Source organism: Salvia splendens, chromosome 2, assembly GCF_004379255.2.
Source record: "Salvia splendens isolate huo1 chromosome 2, SspV2, whole genome shotgun sequence".
Taxonomy (NCBI): domain Eukaryota; kingdom Viridiplantae; phylum Streptophyta; class Magnoliopsida; order Lamiales; family Lamiaceae; genus Salvia; species Salvia splendens.
The window spans coordinates 27,196,768-27,215,023 of NC_056033.1; the positions used below are offsets into that span (position 1 = coordinate 27,196,768).

The 18,256-nt window shown below is 38.6% G+C and overlaps 2 protein-coding genes and 1 pseudogene across 2 annotated transcripts; all 3 read right to left on the minus strand.

Moving 5' to 3' along the window:
* Positions 1-3,442: 3,442 nt before the first annotated feature.
* On the minus strand, positions 3,443-6,242 carry LOC121792079 (annotated as a pseudogene).
* A 273-nt stretch (positions 6,243-6,515) lies between these two features.
* On the minus strand, positions 6,516-9,942 carry LOC121792080 (prosaposin-like). Its single transcript, XM_042189877.1, has 6 exons — positions 9,805-9,942; positions 8,952-9,025; positions 8,174-8,361; positions 7,599-7,796; positions 7,057-7,116; positions 6,516-6,883 (listed from the first exon to the last, which is right to left on the minus strand). The coding sequence occupies exons 2-6, from the start codon at positions 9,022-9,024 to the stop codon at positions 6,719-6,721; spliced, it is 684 nt and encodes a 227-aa protein (XP_042045811.1). The 5' UTR covers position 9,025; positions 9,805-9,942; the 3' UTR covers positions 6,516-6,718.
* Positions 9,943-14,782: 4,840 nt separating this feature from the next.
* LOC121763513 (WEB family protein At2g38370-like) lies at positions 14,783-17,436 on the minus strand. Its single transcript, XM_042159542.1, has 2 exons — positions 17,177-17,436; positions 14,783-16,425 (listed from the first exon to the last, which is right to left on the minus strand). The coding sequence occupies exons 1-2, from the start codon at positions 17,306-17,308 to the stop codon at positions 14,956-14,958; spliced, it is 1,602 nt and encodes a 533-aa protein (XP_042015476.1). The 5' UTR covers positions 17,309-17,436; the 3' UTR covers positions 14,783-14,955.
* Between the last annotated feature and the right edge of the window lie 820 nt (positions 17,437-18,256).

An 18,256-nucleotide genomic window follows, 5' to 3' on the forward strand; every position in this document is an offset into this window, starting at 1 on the left:
TCCTTTTTGCCTTAAACAGGCACATGGAACCCTTACAGATTTTCATGCTTCCCTCTCCCCATTTACCACTCATACCAGAGTTCTCTAGTGTTGTACATGACATCAAATTGTAGCATAATTCAGGCACATATCTCACATCCTTCATGTTCAACACATAGTCAATCTCAAACTGTAAACACACAGTGCCAATACCTTGAACTACACACTTTTTATCATCAGCCATAAAGATATAGGTATTAGATACAGGCTTAATGTCAGTGAACACTTCCTTGAAATGACTTACATGGTATGTACAGCCAGAATAACAGAGCCAATGATTTGAAGAGAAAGCACACTTGGGGGAAGCATTTATATACAGCAAACCATGCAGCATAAACACATAGTCATTTTCAGCATCAAACTTTGCAATATTTGCAACATTTTCAATCTGTGAGTTTCCATTATTATTATTGGGAGGTTTATACTTCTTAGGTTTATTACAGTTCCTTATAAAATGCCCAGGTTCTCCACAATTATAACATTTCCTGATAAATCTAGAGTCCTTGCTGTTGGACCTAGATCTGAACTTTCTTCTGGAGTTAGACCCTCCATTAGATTCATTCCCCCCTCTTGAATTAGACCTTCCCCTAACATTTGAAGCCTTATTAGGAGCAGCCTTATCAGAAGCTCTTTCCCTTAGTTCCAATTCTTTTGATTTAAGAGAGCTAATTATCAATTCAAGAGGAGCAGTATCTCTGCCATATTTAATAGCAGCTTTAACATCACTATATGAATCAGGTATGGCATTCATCAAAGCAATACTGGTATATTCATCAATAGTTTTATCTCCTGACCTCTTAATGTCTTGAACAAGCTTTTGAAATCTATCCACATTGTCATCAATATCTTTTGACAAATCAAGCTTAAATTTAAAAAGTTTTTCAAGCAAATACATCCTTGAAGACATAGAAGTTTCTGTATACAAAGTATCAAGGTATTTCCACATTTCAGAGGCAGATTCAATGTGATTAACCTTTCTAATCACAGAGTCAGACAAGTTGAGAATAATGGTTGCTTTAGCCAATTCATTCATTTCATCTAGTTTATCTTGTGGAGTATCAGTAGGCACAGAACCATCAACACATTTAAACACTTTTTGTTGAATAAGAACACATTTGAGCTTATGTTTCCATATCACAAAATCATTTTTGCCATTGAAAGGGACCAGGCTGACAGGTTGAGCCATTTTTTGAAACAAGAAAAGTTTTCAAGCAACACAGAGGATAAAAAAACTTAACAAAACACACAAGCAAGTAGACAACCAACACACAGACAATCACCCAGGCAAAAGACAACACATAATTACATATTTCACCAGGTTTTCACACAGAAGAACTCAATTCCTTGACTGTCACGAGCAGGGCCGGCTAAGGCTATCCCCCAGTTCGCAATCACTCACTTCTGGAGGGCGCATGGGGTCACTTAGGCAGCACAGTATGCTTGGTGGTCAAGTAATAAGAGATCAAAGAGGCAGAGAGCGCCAAGAAACCACGGAAGCACAAAACACAGAGTGAAAACACACCAAGGAAACCCTAAGTCTTGCCAAGACTGTCTACCAGCAACAAATATCCTAATCCTATAGTTGGCACTATACAGAAACTAGAAAACACAAGAAAGTTTCGGCCAATTTACCAGAGCGAATCCCCACTCGAAGGAAGATTCCACTTGCCCACCTCCTTAAGCGACTTGGCGTGCCGATCTAGTCCCCCCGTGGCTCTGATACCACTGTAGGGATCAGACTTAGATCTGGTTCACTAATTACCAAGACCTCTTTGTTCTTCGTTAGAGAGCTCAGTCAAACTCTAACCAAGCGACTGATATTTTACAGATCAATAGCTATTACAATTAAAGAAGCTACTGAACTTAAGCACTGCACTTCTTGGACCAGAATCCTCAAGATCCACCGAGAACCCTGCACAACTAGAAACCCTAGTTAGTATAAGATGAAAGATCCTTTCGGATCTACACAAAATATGCAGTAACAAAAGAAATAATAAAGGAATCGCATAGATCTACAAGCTATGGCTCAGCCACCCGCTAATAGTACAGATCTATTCACCAAAACAATGATCCAAGGGAGAAACGTTGAATCCAACCGTGAAACTCTTCACACACCACGAATTACAACCCCAAACCACTCCACTACACCGGATCTATCCACTCTCGAAGCTCACAACCACAGAAACCTCTCAACAAGAAACCCTAACTCCTCTGGAACCCAAGCAACCGAAGTAGTTGCTTATCTCAAACCCACATAACCGTTTAATCACACAAATATCAGTGATAAACCACAGTGGAACAACCAGAGAAACATCAGAGAAGAAAACCCAAGGGAAACTCAAAGAACTCGAGAGAGAGAAGAGAGAGAAATCAGAGAGTGAAGAATGAAGTGAGTCGGTGAGTGAAGGAGAGGGGGTATATCAATCCGGGAATGGGCTAGGGCAAACATCCAGCCCCACTTACCTGATGGGCCAGATTAATTCCAGGCCCCAACAAATAATAGTCCACCAACTAAACAGCCCAAACAATCAACAACTGTCTTTATACTCCACGAGCTTGGAGTGAAATGTTGGTATGCTAGAATGAGGGAGAAGAGGGATTTGTCGTTTCTATATTCACGAAAGACGACCCTGCCAAACTCGGCTTTAAGGGTTCCGAAAATTGTTTTTAAACCCGAGTTCCGTGAACTCGACTTCAGCCCCGTGTTCCTCAAGGTGGTCTTCAGTTTACTAGATAAAATAATATTAAGATATAATCTAGGATTGCGTTTTGAGATTATTTTAGTCATTGGGGGTTTGCTATGACTAATTATCTCACGATCATCCATCTAGGATTGAGTTGTAGGATTGAATCTCATGAACCAAACACACTACATATTTAATCCCGAGATACCATCTTGCAAAACTGAACACCCCTAAATGAATATACTATATACTTAATTCATGTGAAACAACTCAAATAACAAGTAAGCGAAAAATTAACTAACTTGTTCACAATAATACCTCTCGACCGGCTCACGCCTAAACCCGGTTCATTTCAGACCGGTCCAGTTCTACCCATTCGTATGGTCAATTTACTATTTTTCTTGCTATATTTTTTAAGTGAGGGAACCAAGCTTGATAGCCTCAATTTTCATAAACATTAATTTCAGATCTAAATCAAAATTTATATTCAGTATTTATTAATAAAATTATTATATCAGTGAAATGTGTTTGGATTTGGATCTTGATCATGTTTCAATTTTGGTGATATTTTACGAAAACTAAAAAGGCCAAATATAACATGTTGAAATTCACCCAAGCCTCATTTTTCCTATTATCACTAGGAACGAGATTTAATTTACATAGATCAGTCGATCATTTGGATACACATGTGGTCAAACAAAAAAACAATAATTCAAAGGTGAGATAAATAGTACTAGTACTAATAATAGGAAAATAAACATAGAGGCAACGCCAAACAAAAATTAAAATCTTGGCAATGAAATAAAGCACATAATAATATATCAAAATGACTATCATAAAAAATCTAATTTTAACATTTCAGAAAGTGAGTTTCCTGTGTGTGTTGCCATGTCCAAACAATATCCTTCAAAGCTGGCCTTATCTCCTTCTTCACCAGCTTCTCATACTCCAACGTATCTCCGTTCGTCTTCTTCATCTCGACTAGATGGAAATCCGGGGCGATCTCAAAGATGCCCGCATCGATGGACACCACCCCTTTTCTCCCCTCCCTTACTCCATCGAGTCTAAGACGCCCTCCATCCTTCTTCGACACCTTCATCTTCATGCGCGTCGCCACTTCCTCTAGCTTCGAGATGATGGCTTTGGCGGTCTTGTTGGACGTGAACTTGATTTCCTTCTTCGCCTCACTTCCCTCGAACAAGCCAGAGAGGTCAAAGCCAGCCGAGAGGGAGATGATCTCGAACGCATTCAGATTCGCGGCCTTTGATGGCTCTGCCTTCGTGTCTACATCAAGAATCGCTTCTCTCGTGCTGGTGCATCCGCTTCTCGAGAATTTTGATTTTAGGCCTCGACGAAACCAAGAATTCTCCCTGATCTTGGCTATGGTGATCCTTGTGTTCGGATTCGGATCCAAGATCTTGCAAATCAGATAACGCGCATCGGGTGTGACCCAATTCGGACACTTGAACACCGCCTTGCCTATTTTCCGGTACATTTCCATCAAGTTCGAGTCATGGAACGGAAGGTGGCCCGATAACAACACGTACAAGATCACGCCACAAGACCAGATGTCGGCCTTTGCCCCATCATATCCTTGTCCGCTGATCACCTCAGGCGAAACATACGCAGGCGTTCCACACGTCGTGTGAAGCAGCCCGTCCTGCTGATTCAATTCCGCTAAACCACTCAATCCAAAGTCGGAGATTTTCAAATTCCCGTGCTCATCCAGCAGTAAGTTCTCGGGTTTGAGGTCCCGGTGGTAAACGCCCCTGCTATGGCAGAAATCGACAGCCGTGATCAGCTGCTGGAAGACGTTCCTCGCAGCATCCTCCCTCATCTTCCCCTTCGCGACCTTATGGAAAAGCTCGCCTCCCCGAGCAAACTCCATCACAAAATAGATCTTCGCCTTGGTGGCCATAACCTCGTGGAGCTGCACCACATTCGGATGCCTAACGCGTTTCATCACAGAAATCTCTCGTTCGATCTGTTCCATCATCCCAACCTTCACCGTCTTCTCCTTGTCGATCACTTTAACGGCCACACTCTCGTCGTTCTTGACATTCCTCGCGTGGTAGACCTTCGCAAAGGTACCTTGCCCGAGCAACTTCCCAAACTCGTACCTTTGCATCAATACACCCCCTTTACTATCCATTCTTATAACACTAGTTTACCAACTAACTCACTCGTACGAAACGAAACTTCAAGAAAGCAAAAACTCAACCGTCTTCACGAACATCATCATACGAGCCAATCTGCTTCCACGAATACCTAACCAGCGTCGTCTTCTCACAGGCGGAACGAGGACCTAACTGTCCAATCTCATCGAAGACAAAGAAGGGCAGCTCGGATCGAGCTTCGACCTGATCAAAGTTGGATAGAGACCATATAGCCAGAAAGCACATCTTTCTGCATTCCCTGATCTTTGTCTTGAACTACAGAATACGAATTTCAAGGTTTCGAAACCCTAGACACGAATGAATTTGGGCGATTAACCTGAAAACAATCCCAGAATTTATGAAAAAATTGGATCTTTTCATCAAAATTGGAGATTCTAGATCAAAACTCCCAGTTGAGGTTCAATTGGTGAAAAACATAAGAATCATTTTGTGGAATTATAGTAGTAATTAATTTCCACCAAGCTATAAAAGATTCAACAAGATCAAATTTTTTTCACAAATTGCATACAATCCTAACAAATCATCTACATTTCAACATATAAACACAACAAATAAAAGCTTTTACACCTAAAAAAGGCTCTAATTGCATCGCATTTTCGGCTAATACACTGGAAAACACAAACAATTCAAATTATAAACAAGAAAAACAATTAAAAAATGGATCTTTCCATCAAAATTGGTGAAAACTGAAAAACATAAAAACCATTTTTTGGAATTATAATTGATTTTCACAAGCTATTAAAGATTCAACAAGATCAAATTTTTTTTTCACAAATTGCATACAATCCTAGCAAAACCATTTACAATTCAACAAATAATCACAACAAATAAAAGCTTTTAACCCAAAAATTGGCTCTAATTGCATCCCATTTTCGGCTAATACACTGGAAAACACAAACAATTCAAATTATAAACAAGAAAACAAGATCAAATTTTTAACAAATTGCATACAAATCCTAACAAAATCATCTACATTTCAACAAATAAAAGCTTTTACCCCCAAAAAAAGGTTCTAATTGTATCCCATTTCGGCTAATACACTGGAAAACACAAACAATTCATATTACAAGAAAAATAATTAAAAAAAGAAGCAATCTTCGGTGTGCGTTTGTTTCATGTCAACAACATATACACAATAATGCAAGGTTCCTAAATTCCCATACATCAAACATACAAAAAGGGAAATCACAAACAATGATTGGATCTGCATATTTAGGTACCTTTTTCAATTGGAAAACCAGTCTGAAAAGAGATGTAGGGCAATCGAAACCAAGAAAGAGGTTTGTCTTTTGGTTTTGAGTGTGTGTGTCGAAATTATTAATCATTAGTGGGCTGTTAATTGATGGAAAATGATCTATTCTTTAGAACGAAATTAGAGGGGAGTCATTACTCATTAATGGTTTGACTATTTTTAATATTAAACGTACATGAGAATAAATTTTACGAATATGTTTTTTTTTAAAACCATTATTTTGATACGATCTCTCCATTCCTATTAAATACAAATCTTAAGATAACACGGATTGTAATACAATAAAATTAGCCTCCATTCCTTGGAAATAAAAATCTTAAGATATCACAAATTTTAATACTATAAAGCAATTATCTCCAGATGTGCAAAGCAATTATATTTGTACACATTGATAGAAAAAATACAGTTTGAAGATGACAGAATGTGTTGAGGTTCATCACATAACAATTGATATAACGAATATGATTTACAACATAGCAGAGTTCCGTTTAGTATGCACAATATAAACGGACGATTTTCGCACACCATCGAAACAGATTTTTGCCAACTGGCGAAAACCGGGTAATCTAAGATGATGCGTGCATGGATGCCTCCGTACCCAGTGACACTTCCTCAGTAACCGCTTCTGCTGAATCACAGGCATGTAGTATGTTGCATAGATCACTCGTTTCCAGGAACTGCTCGGCATTGATGAGGATAACAGGCGCATACTCGAAAACTAACTTCTTGCACTGCAAAAAAGGCACATAAGGCAAATCGATAAAATTTTGTGCTACTTAAAGTGCTTTCACTTAAATATATAGATTGCCAGAAAGACCAAGAACGGTGTTTGCTTGAGATTATTTAACATCTTAGATCATGACTGTATGGTATTTACAGATGAGTAGTAAGTAGTTCCATTTACCTTTTCGGCATTTTTACCGACAGAGTCGCACGCCTTCAGAAGCATCTCAAGTATTTCCAACTGAAAGAAATAAACATTATCAGTTTATATAATTAAGAGAGGTCATTGCAGGACAAATAGAGCTAACTGTGGCAGCGTGAGGAGTAGAAATTACTAGTTTGATCATGCACTGTCTAATATTCAAATGCAAGAAGTCGGGAGCTTACCAATGGGGTCTTATGGTAGTTTGGCATGTTGATGAATATGTTTTTGCATATGAATGCAGATTATGAAAGGAGAAATATACTACTACATGAGATCATTTTTCTTCTACTAATAGAAACTATAAAAAGAATCCAAAGAATGATTTCAACCTAACATATTCCAACAGTATCTGCGCTTTCAAGAAATTGGACCTCAATCCCAGTAGACAACTAGCATATGGAACCAAAGTGTGAAGGAAATATATTTTGGATTACATGCATGCAAGCACCGGTGATCAGCAATATAGAAGTGAATTATATTCCGAATAAGATATGTTGGTGCAATTTCCCAGAATCTACCTCAGTGTCTGGATCTTTCAACTTCAGTAAAGCCTCTGCAACAACAGTATGGCATAGATCACATTTATCTTTAGGGAGTTCTTGAGGCTTGGAAATGGGGTCTTCACAAAGATTAACCTTTCGGCAGAAATCTTTAGCGTTTAAAGAGGAAACCTCTAAGAAAAACAGAGGTGCATAGTAGTCCACCAAAACAATGCACTGCAAGAATGATCACACATACTGTGATTATATAGATATAAAAGAAAAAACAAATATATATATTAGGCTCAAGAACTAGCTGCTGCAGAAACTTAATTATAAGACAAAGAGAGTTACTAATATTTTAGAAGTAGTAGCCATTCCTTAATATTAACCTAATGGACATTAATTTGCAGACAAACACTACTAGAACAGTTCTACTATCCATTTTCATTTACACAATGCTAAGTTATTTGATGTTTCCAATAGCTTGATAAAGAAACTCGTGCATATCACTACATTAGATAGGTTATTTAGAGGGTAGAAAATTCAACAAAATAGTCACAACTTTCTATTTCAGCAGGCAGTCATGCTTAGCTTAACATATTTTCCAGTACCTGCTGCTTGAATGAAGGTATCTTTGAGCAGGATTTGTGAAGAATAGTGATAATCTCTGCTTGGGTTTTATTTAGTGTAAGGTAATTAAGAGCCTCAGAAGCAAATTCCTCACACAATTCACAATAATCTTCACTTTTGGTAACTTCTTGCACATAGAGAGCATATGTCCTGTCATTTGATTGTAGAACTGCCAACAGAGAACCAGCATTAGTATTTGCCAGAATCTATTTCTAGAAATCCTAAATATTATATCTTAGCTTCAGAAAATTACCAACAGAGTAGAATTAAAAGAATCAGGCATTGAATGGAAAACAGATGTTCTCCGCACATAAACTTTGTCAATAAGGAAACTTGTTTTGGGAGAATGATTCTAGCAGCCAACAACTTTCCAAGGTCAAAACTTGCTAGTGTGGTTTACAACAATGATTTAAAGGCATTGAATCATTGAATGTCAAGACAAATTTTATCACAAGCCCTCTTGAAAGACCGGGAGGACGTCTCCCAAAGATGGGAGAAAAAGACAACATCTTTTCGAAAGTTTTAGAGTTTCTACAAAGTGGAGCATACTTTTTTGGTTTTTAGGTGTGCCAAAGATTTATAGTGAGATGGAGAAGCATAAAAAAATCAAAAATATAATCCATTTGTTTCATTAAATTGAGCTCACAAATACAATATGGAAAGATCATCTCTTCAATTTACACCAGCAGCTAAAACTTATAACCATGTACTTGATATAACCACCTTTAACAATTTCAATGTTCTCGGCAACTTCATTACCTGTCAGGTCTCTAGCATTACAGCACCAGCAGCTGCTGAGCACGACTAGAAGTAATAGTACCCTTCTGTCCATACTGCAAAAACAATAATTGTTCACCCAAATTATGAAAGACAAATGGAAAAAAGGAATACAATAGAATAACTAGCACTAAAGTACCAGCATAACATAGGAGGAAAATCAAGACAAATAAAACTTATGAATGAAAATTCATCGAAAGAACGGAGTAAAAAAAATTAGAGAATCTTTAGTTTCTAGACAACAAGCTCTTAAAATGTTTCCTTCACTACAACCAATCTTCTCTGCAAGACTTGGATTAATCCTAAAAGCGCTAATTTTTCAGGTAGTTGTTAGCAACTGACATTAGGACTTTAGGAGTATTGCTTTAGCTACTAATCTCTTTGATTCAAATAGTTTTGAAATTTCGTTACATTTGAAGTCAATCCAAAACTCATCCTTGACCTTTATGAACTGAACTGACACAACATATACTCCAAAATCAGCGTTGACCTTCAATAATTCATCTCAAATCGTGACAACTAATATATTGACCAGCAATTGTTCAATCAGCAGCTACAACAAACACAGCAGATTTTATGTTTTTCACTAATTTCAAAATTTTGGCATTGATCTAGAGAGACAAAGACAATTCGCAGGTGATTCAAGCTGAGGCTAGTTCGATGAGCTCGGTCGAAGCAAAATCGCGAATTAGATCCTTTACAGTATCGGAAAAGTTATCGGAAATCATAATCAACGGGAATCACATAATCCAGTCGTGCTACACCAGAACAATTCAAAATTCTCTTATAGAAAACGAAATTAATCGGAAACAGAATCACGAAATATCAGCTATACCTGCGAATTACAAGGGATGCTATGCAAGGTGAGAGAGAGAGATGCAGCTGAATCTGATTCTGAATGTATTTCTTCAAGCAAGAGATTTTAAATATAGATTTTTTAGATTTGATTTAAATCATTTTTCACTTTCCGTCTTCCGCAAACCGCAATTACCGTTTTGACGAATCATATTGCGCCACGTATGCGGTTGATTTAACTGGTTCTCGATAATACTCCCTCCGTCCCGGGCTACTCGCTCATTTCCTTTTCGGCACGGAGATTAAGGAATGAGTGTATAGGAAAGTAAAAAATGACGGCTGTAGGTGAAATTTTTTACTAAAAATGGAAAGAGTGCAAGTAACTTGAGACGCCCAAAAAGGAAATAAGTGCGAGTAGTGCGGGACGGAGGGAGTATTAAAATGTACTTACATTAAAGTACACTAAATTAGTTTTTTATGTGAAGATGCTATGATTATCATCAGAGCATCTCCAATAGCAATAGCCCCGCCATAGCTTCGCCATAATAAACAAAATTTTAAAAATAACAATCACACAAAATACGGAATTCAACTTACGACACATATACGGAAAAATGCAATAATTTCATTTAAATTAAAAAAAGATACATTAAAAAAATTATAAAATTACAAAATTACAAAAACAGGGCCCTGCTCATCCTAAAACGCCGCCTGAAAATGTTGGCGTTAAACCGCGGCTCCGGTGCGAAGTAGTCATCAAATAGACGCTGATGTGCAGCTACGTGATCCCGATCAATCACTGCTCGGCAGTGGACAACGGGTCGAGGTCGAGGTACCGCCGGCTGCAAGGCCCGTTGTATCAGCCGGTCGATCTCTCGGGACGTATAGGCCTCCAACTGTTCGTTCAAACGCCGTTCGAACTCCTCAGCATCCCCAACACTACCACCACTACTACCACCCGCGTTACTCATTTCTCGTTGTTGATCTTGTATAGAAATTAAGATAGAGAGAAAACTCGTTAAAACAAGTGGTGTAAATGAAAATGACGTGCAAATCGCGTATATATAGTGTTTCGAAAATTAAATAATAATAAAAAAATATTCTGCTCGCCGATCTAGCGCCTGCAATGGCAGCCAGGAGATTGGCGAGCGCATCGCCGAGCGCTCGGGAATCGGTGTGCGCTCGCCGTTTTTCTCGCCAAATAGGCACTCGCCGGCTGCAATGGTTCGGTGAGCGCCAAGAATCGGCTAGCCGGTGCGGTCGCCGCTATTGGAGATGCTCTTAGTAAAATATCGGGAAAATGAACAAATTTAGTGGCGTGTGAGACTGGTATAATCATACGTGTAAGTGAACATATTTTTGCCTTTATCCAAACTCCGAAAATGGAATTATTTGCAATTTTTTTGTATTTTACGAAACAGATATTGACTACATAATGTTGTTTTCCAAACATTCTAAATAAGATTTCTTCGAATTAGTGAAACAAAGAACGCCATGCTAAATTAATTATATTCTATATTTAGAAATATTTTTACATTCAAATTTGGTACTGTCTCACAAAATTAATTATATTCTATATTTAGAAATATTTTTATCTTATATATTGTGGATTTTATTATATATTATACCAATTACTCATTAAAACTCTTATAATCCCCAAAACTTCACTACTATTTTTGAAGGGTGGAAGAAGTATGATGTATCATTCAGTAATGATGAACAAAATATAAATTAACCACCTAAAACACAAATCACAAAATTAGGGTCAGGTTGCTAGAGAGCTTCAAGGCATTTGCAGTGGAGTTGCTTTTGTGGCTGATTTGCCGCCGCCGCTTCCATTGCAGCGGAAATTTTTTAGCGGCGACTGCATTTTCAGTTCCCACCGCGACGATTTTCAGCATTGATGCATGCGGCCTAGATATCGCTTCCTATTTTATATTTTGTTTTGCGTTGTTAACTAATATATTTAATTACGTTTTTAGTATAAAAATATGATACGACGTTGCTACATGGGGCGAAGCTATGTAGGGCCCGGTCCCCCATGGGCCCCTCAACAATTTCACTCTTTACCTATATAGGACTATATTAATGTTTGATATAATGAACATGTTGTGCAGATAGCAGAGATGGCAATCCTATCCGGCCTGAGATGCCTAAGGTTTACGGTTCAGGCGGTTAACCGTGAAACTGTTCCGAACCAGAACCGCGAGACTTAAATGGAACTGAAACCGTTTGTCCCAAGTTACTTGAGTCATTTCTCTTTTTGACTAAAACAAAACATCTAATCACACATACTTTATTCTTTCTTTTACTTTACTTTCTCTCATCTCTCTTACTTTATTTCATCTTCTACTTTATTTTACTTTATTTAACTCATTAAACACAACTTTCTTAAATCTCGTGTCGAAAAGAAACGCCTCAAGTAACATGGGATGGAGGGAGTACATTACATTTTCTTTTTTCTCTGCTTTTTTACTGATAATGATAATAATGTTAGTACTATTATAAATATGGACTCAGTGGCGAAGCCAGGATTATTTCGATGGAGGGCACAAGTCACTATTAATAATTATACGGTTCATTTGATGTTGGTGACATCGGAAGGCTCGAAATAATTTATACTTTATATATTTTCAATTTTTATTTAAGTTTAATATAGGTAGGTGGAAGTAATTTTTAATTATGAAGTGACAAAGATTTAAAATTAAGCTAATTATTGGTATAAAAAATAACAAATAGAAAAGCTGTTAGAATTGAAATATACACATCATGTAAGTAGTAAAAAAAGAGAAAAAAAAAAGTGTAGCATAAACAAAGGAAAGAGAAATGAAATATGAGGCCACAATGATTCGAACTTCAAGCCCTTCAAGTTAGTAGCTGCCATCTCGAACCAATTGAGCCATGCTTATTACACGTACATTGTTGCTTGAATATATGATATATAGACAATATTAAAATTGATGGGGGGACCAGGGCCCCCCAGCCCCAACGTGGCTCGCCACTGTATGAGTATCATATTATTAAGGGATGTGATCAAATGCAAACTCTAAATATTGTACAATTCTAAACTATGATCTGTAGTGTTAGAAAATGTCAATAGATGATAAAATAATAGCAACAAAAAATGTCAATACAATTACAGTGTCAACGGTTGATGCTGTGTTGATATTGTGTTGAGACTATTTTGATATTTTTTGTTGTTATTATTTTGTCATCTGTTGACATTTTTTAACGGTCCAGATCATAGTTTAGAGTTTGTACAATATTTAGAGTGTGCATTTCATCACTACTCAATTTTAATATATAGAAATAAAAATTTTGGTTTTGTCATTTCTGTTTCTTTGATTCATATTGGAAGGCCTCGAACGGGAGGTTGCGTGAATGGATCAAGTTATATGGAAGATAACCGAATCGGTTGGATCTGTTAGCAAATGTCGTTGCCACTTGATCAATGCAATCTCGCTCTCACTAGATTCCTACCAAAGTAATTTATAACTCCCAATTTTGCACTACTTTAACAGTAAAGCGGCAAGTTCGGGGTCGATCCCACATAGAAGCTAGTGTATCGAGTGTGTGAGTAGTGAACAGGGGGTTGGCTGCTGCCACGCTTTAACTTGGGAGTTTTTAACTACTGATTTTACTCTAGGCAGATTTAAACTGGCTAACTTGAACAATGTAAATTTAACTACTGGTCAAATGCATAGTAACGGAACTGAAACTAAAGCAGTAAATGCGAGGATGAAAACGAAAACAACTTCGATTAAACTAGAACAGTACAGCGTGAAATTTAAACTAAGCTAACACTCTGGAAACTGCGAAAGCAAGTAAAACCGAGGAGATCCTCAGCGGGAAACTTAAGAAAACGCCGACAGATATCAAGTATTCTGCAGCGCTCCTTCGATCGCCCTTTCTAACTAAGCATTACTTTATCTAAGCTAAGCTAGACTATTCTAGAGAACTGAACTAAGCTAGAGAACTAAGCTAAACTAAGCTAAACTAAGATGGAAAGTAAAGGATCGGATTCCCCTTTCATGTAGTGGCACATCCTCTATGTATAGGCCCGGCACGACCTCCAGCTGGATAACGATCTTGGCATGGAATATTCGCTCATGCTAAGAGTGAGCGACTCATTGATTGCTACGTGCTCTTCTTCTAGAATGACGACGCTTTTCAGCAACAGAATCGTGACTCAGCTCCGTCCTTGCGTCTCATATTTCAGCACGTGTCCCATTCTAGAACGTTGTCCTTGATAACAGAATGTTGCGCACCATCCAGCTCATAGCCTCGCGTGTCCTTCTTCTGATATCCAGTGGTCTCCTCCTTAATTGCTTGATTACTCCCCTTGATCAACTTCCCCCGAAATCTGGCCTTTTTCGCCTATTGTACTCGCTTGATCAGTTTGGCCTTGTTGCCTTGGTCAAGCGGCATTCCTGCACATTTAACACTTGCTTTGTGCGATAAACCGATCAAGTAGAGTACATCTTACCCTTAAACCGATGCATGAAATGAGTCTTATCAAACATCTTTATCATCTATATTAAATTTAATTTTTGTTTACCTTTTGTTTTTTTCTTACGATAGTGTTCTATTTTTCTACTTTTCATGTATCCACTAATTACTTTCTTTCAAATAAATCATTATTGATAAAATTATGTAAGAATTTTCTATTGCCAATATTGTACTTGTCCATCAGTAAAAGTCTGGCTATCCAAGAAATGAAATTGTTCTTAGTTCTCATTTTAGATTTGATCCTCATTTGATCGCAGTCCTACATTATACTCCCTCATTCCCATAAGAATATGCACTCTTTTCTTTTTAGTCTGTTCCACAAAAATATACACTTTTTAATTTTGGAAAGTCTTTTCTATCTAATGAGGTGAGACTCATTCTCCACTAACAATACTTTAATTACTTTTTCTCTCCGCCTCTCTCTTATTTTACCAATTTTATATTAAAACTTGTATTGTCCCCAAAGTTCATATTGTTTGGGGTCGGAGGGAGTATACAATTACAAGGTATAAAGAAGGTAAATAAAACATGCATATTTAGTAAGGAAGGCAAACATACATACATATCAAAGATTCAATCATACATTTCCTAGAAAGCCATAAAGCACTCTTCCCTCTTCTACCTCTTCTCAACAAATCTAACTTAAAACGGAGTACTGCATAACATAAACAACTCATACTAATCAGAGCTTCTCTGTCACGCGATGCATCGAACTCGCAGCTCCATTGCTCTTCTTCTTCTTGCTCTGCTTCGCCACGAGAAGGGAAATCCGAGCAAACCCGAATTTCTTCCTCTTTGCAGCCACTTCTTTGTTTTCCTTCCCACCTTTCCTGCCCGAATTCTGCCCGCCACTCGGCTTGCTCAGCATTTGCCCGAGCGACACCTTTCGTTTCCCAAAGACCTTGTTGTCTGTTTGCACCCCGGCCTCGTAGTCCTCAGTCAGCAGCAGTTTCCTGCTCAGTATCTGCCCGATCGAGAGGGTCGGCTTCAGCACCGGCTTGAGCTCCTCGCTGCTGACTAGGCTCACGCCGTTGACATCAAGAAGGCGGGAGTCCTTCCTCTGCAGGGATGGATTCTTGAACTTGGTGCAGTTGTGGACAGAGCGTCGCTTGTGGCCGTGCTCGGATCTCCACACACGAAGCGCCTCTTCCACTGCCAGCTTCCCTTGATTCGCCGTCTCCACTCTCGTCAGCGCCTCCTCCAAAGTCTTCTTGCTCGTCTTCATCTCCTCCGTTGCCTCCTCGACTTTCTTCAAGATTTCTGTCTTCGACACGCGAGCCTCCTCGACTAGGAGCATCGTGCCCGTGACTCTTCCCTTGCACGCCTCGTCTGCTTCTCGGGCTTTGGAGATCAACGAGGAATATTCCTCAAACGTGAGGGTCACATCAGAATCGGATTTGGAGGGGAAGGAGCAGGAGAGGGCCTTCATTTCCGCAAAGGCAACAGCTTCGGATGCTCGTGCAGCTTGCTTCATCTTCTTGGCCGCGACCAGCCTGATCTCGGCTGTCCTGATCTTCGCCTTTGTTTGCTCGATCTCAGACAACGCCCTTTCAACTTGCGTCCTTGCAGCCTCCCCGACCTTCTTGAACTGCTCCGTCTCCGAGCTCAGCTTCTGCAGCTCTCGCGTGATGTTTATCGGATCGTGGGCTTGTCCGTCTTTGACCTCCTCGAGCTTCTGCCGTTTCTGGTCAAGCTCCTCCTCCAGACACGAGATTCTCGAGGTGTTTGACGACAGCCTCTGACGAGTCCTCTCCAGGGACGCCCTCTCCGTGTCGATCTTCTTGTTGTAAGCATCAACCGTGGCTCGGATCTCAGCGAGATCAGTAGTCGTTTTCGTTAGATTCAGCTTCGCCTGCCTCAGCTCGAAGAGAATGACACCCGGAGCCTCCGAGGGGCACAAGTCCTTTTCGTGTTTTCCCTCCTCTCCCGTTGCTCGATTCTTGGCATCACTCGTTGATTCTGCTTCGAGTGCTGTGTTGATCTCGGATGCTTCCTCGTGCAGCTTCAGTTTCAACTCCTCGACGATGTTTTTTGTGGTTTCGAGCTCCTTCAAGACATCGAGCGTCTCCCTCTCCTTAACTATTAGGTCTCTTTCGAGTTGTGCAGTTTGTTCCTCCAAATTGACAGCATCAACAACCACTTCTCTCTCATGCTGCCATTCACAAAACTCTAATCAATCAATATTGCAACAACCAAAAATGGAAAATCAGACATGAAGATTTTTTATAACATTCAAAAATAGCAACACAATCCATTTAATTGTAAGCAATAAAATAGTCATAATATTTAACCAAGATTCGAATTTTCAAACTATATCTTTCCTACAAACTCTCCAAACTATGACCTGACTCTTAGATTTCAAGATTTGATGCCAACAAAATGTCAATTGGTAGACAATGTTGACGTTTTCTACCATTATTTGTAATGTATTGACATCAAATCTTGAAATATATAAAGATTACATCCCTATATACCCATACCCACAGATGTTATGTGAGAAGATACATTTTCCCCATCATTTGATTTGCAAGAAATCACAGAAACATTTTTGCATTATAGTATTAAAAAAGTAAGGTGTTTGTTTGTCCCCACAGCAATTAAAGTGGCATTATAGAAGGAAAAACATAGCACGTTCTGCAGTAGCAGTTGGTGATGCAAATTAATCCTACTTTGAAAATGGAAAAGGAGAAATGTGAATAGTGACAAAACATTGATGCATTCAATCTCTTGTATTACATCGATGCAAACTATGAATCAAGACAAGATCTGTCACCAAAATTTGGACTTACTCCAAATCTTGAATCTGAGTTTCTTCAATTGAGTAGAAAAAAAATCAAATCTTAGAGTTGCATTCGTCATTTCAATTATCAAAAGAAGAATTTTGAAATAAAAAAAGAGAGAACCTTGTGAGAAATGGGTTTCCAAAAAGCCATTCCGCCGAAGCGATTCGCGGCCTCCTTGACGGACTCGAAGGGCGCGGAAGTGTCGATTTCGGCCCGGCCCGAATCAAGAATGAGGGGATTTTCGGTGGCCATTTTGGGGTGTGGTGGGAGAAAGAGTTGAGTGATTGTATTGTGTGTGTTCAAAGTGGAGAGAGTACGAACGACTGAGAAAGAGAATAACGTTAGAAATGCGTTGGGTTTGGTGATGATGTCTTAACAATAACTTATTTTATACTAATTATCTTAACCTTTGGATTGTGGTACCAAATCAATCTAAATATAGGTACATTACTGGGCTGGAAATTTTCGACACGCGATAATCTGACACGAACCCGTATGAAATTATTGGGTTGGGTTCAAGTCTTATTGGATCCGTGTCCTTATCGAGTTGACCTATTAAGAACCCGATAATTTCGGGTTGGGTTCGGGTCGGATGCAGGTCAGATACGGGTAACCCATTAAGAAATAATATTATTATTTTTATTATCATTTAAAAAATATATATATTACTTTAATTTTTTAATTTCTTATAAATTAGGTTTAAATAGTATAAAATGAATTTTAATTATGTAAATTAGGTTAAAAATTGGTTTAATCGTGTAATATTAGGTTTTAATCGTGTAATATCAGGTTCGGGTTGTTATCGTGTCGTGTCAACCCATATTATATCGTGTCGATAACAGGTTCGTGTCGGGTGCGGGTCGTGTTCGGATTTGAAGGTACCAGGTCGGGTTCATGTTCGGATTTACAGTTTCCTTAACAGGTCGGGTTCAGGTTATGCCTTATTGGGTTGGGTCATTATCAGGCTGACCCGATAACGATCCAATCCGCACGATTTGCCAGCCCTATATTAGTTTCAATTTTAGAGTTTGGATCACAAATTCCACACTTTTCGGTTTTAATAAACCAAGATGACAATGTTCATTTTTTTTCTCCCTCCGTCTTCCTAACTAAGTTGGACATAAAAAATTAGAAAAATATATTGAATGAGTTAAATAACAATAAATAAAGATAAAAAATATATTGAATGAGTTAAATAAC

Coding starts and splice junctions, on each gene's coding strand:
- LOC121792080 (XM_042189877.1), bottom strand. CDS start 9,024: ATGGACAGAAGGGTACTATTACTTCTAGTCGTGCTCAGCAGCTGCTGG. Junction 8,362..8,951: donor TAATGCTAGAGACCTGACAG/GTAATGAAGTTG, acceptor CTCTGTTGGCAG/TTCTACAATCAAATGACAGG. Junction 7,117..7,598: donor TGAAAGATCCAGACACTGAG/GTAGATTCTGGG, acceptor TATTTCTTTCAG/TTGGAAATACTTGAGATGCT.
- LOC121763513 (XM_042159542.1), bottom strand. CDS start 17,308: ATGGCCACCGAAAATCCCCTCATTCTTGATTCGGGCCGGGCCGAAATC. Junction 16,426..17,176: donor GGAAACCCATTTCTCACAAG/GTTCTCTCTTTT, acceptor TGTGAATGGCAG/CATGAGAGAGAAGTGGTTGT.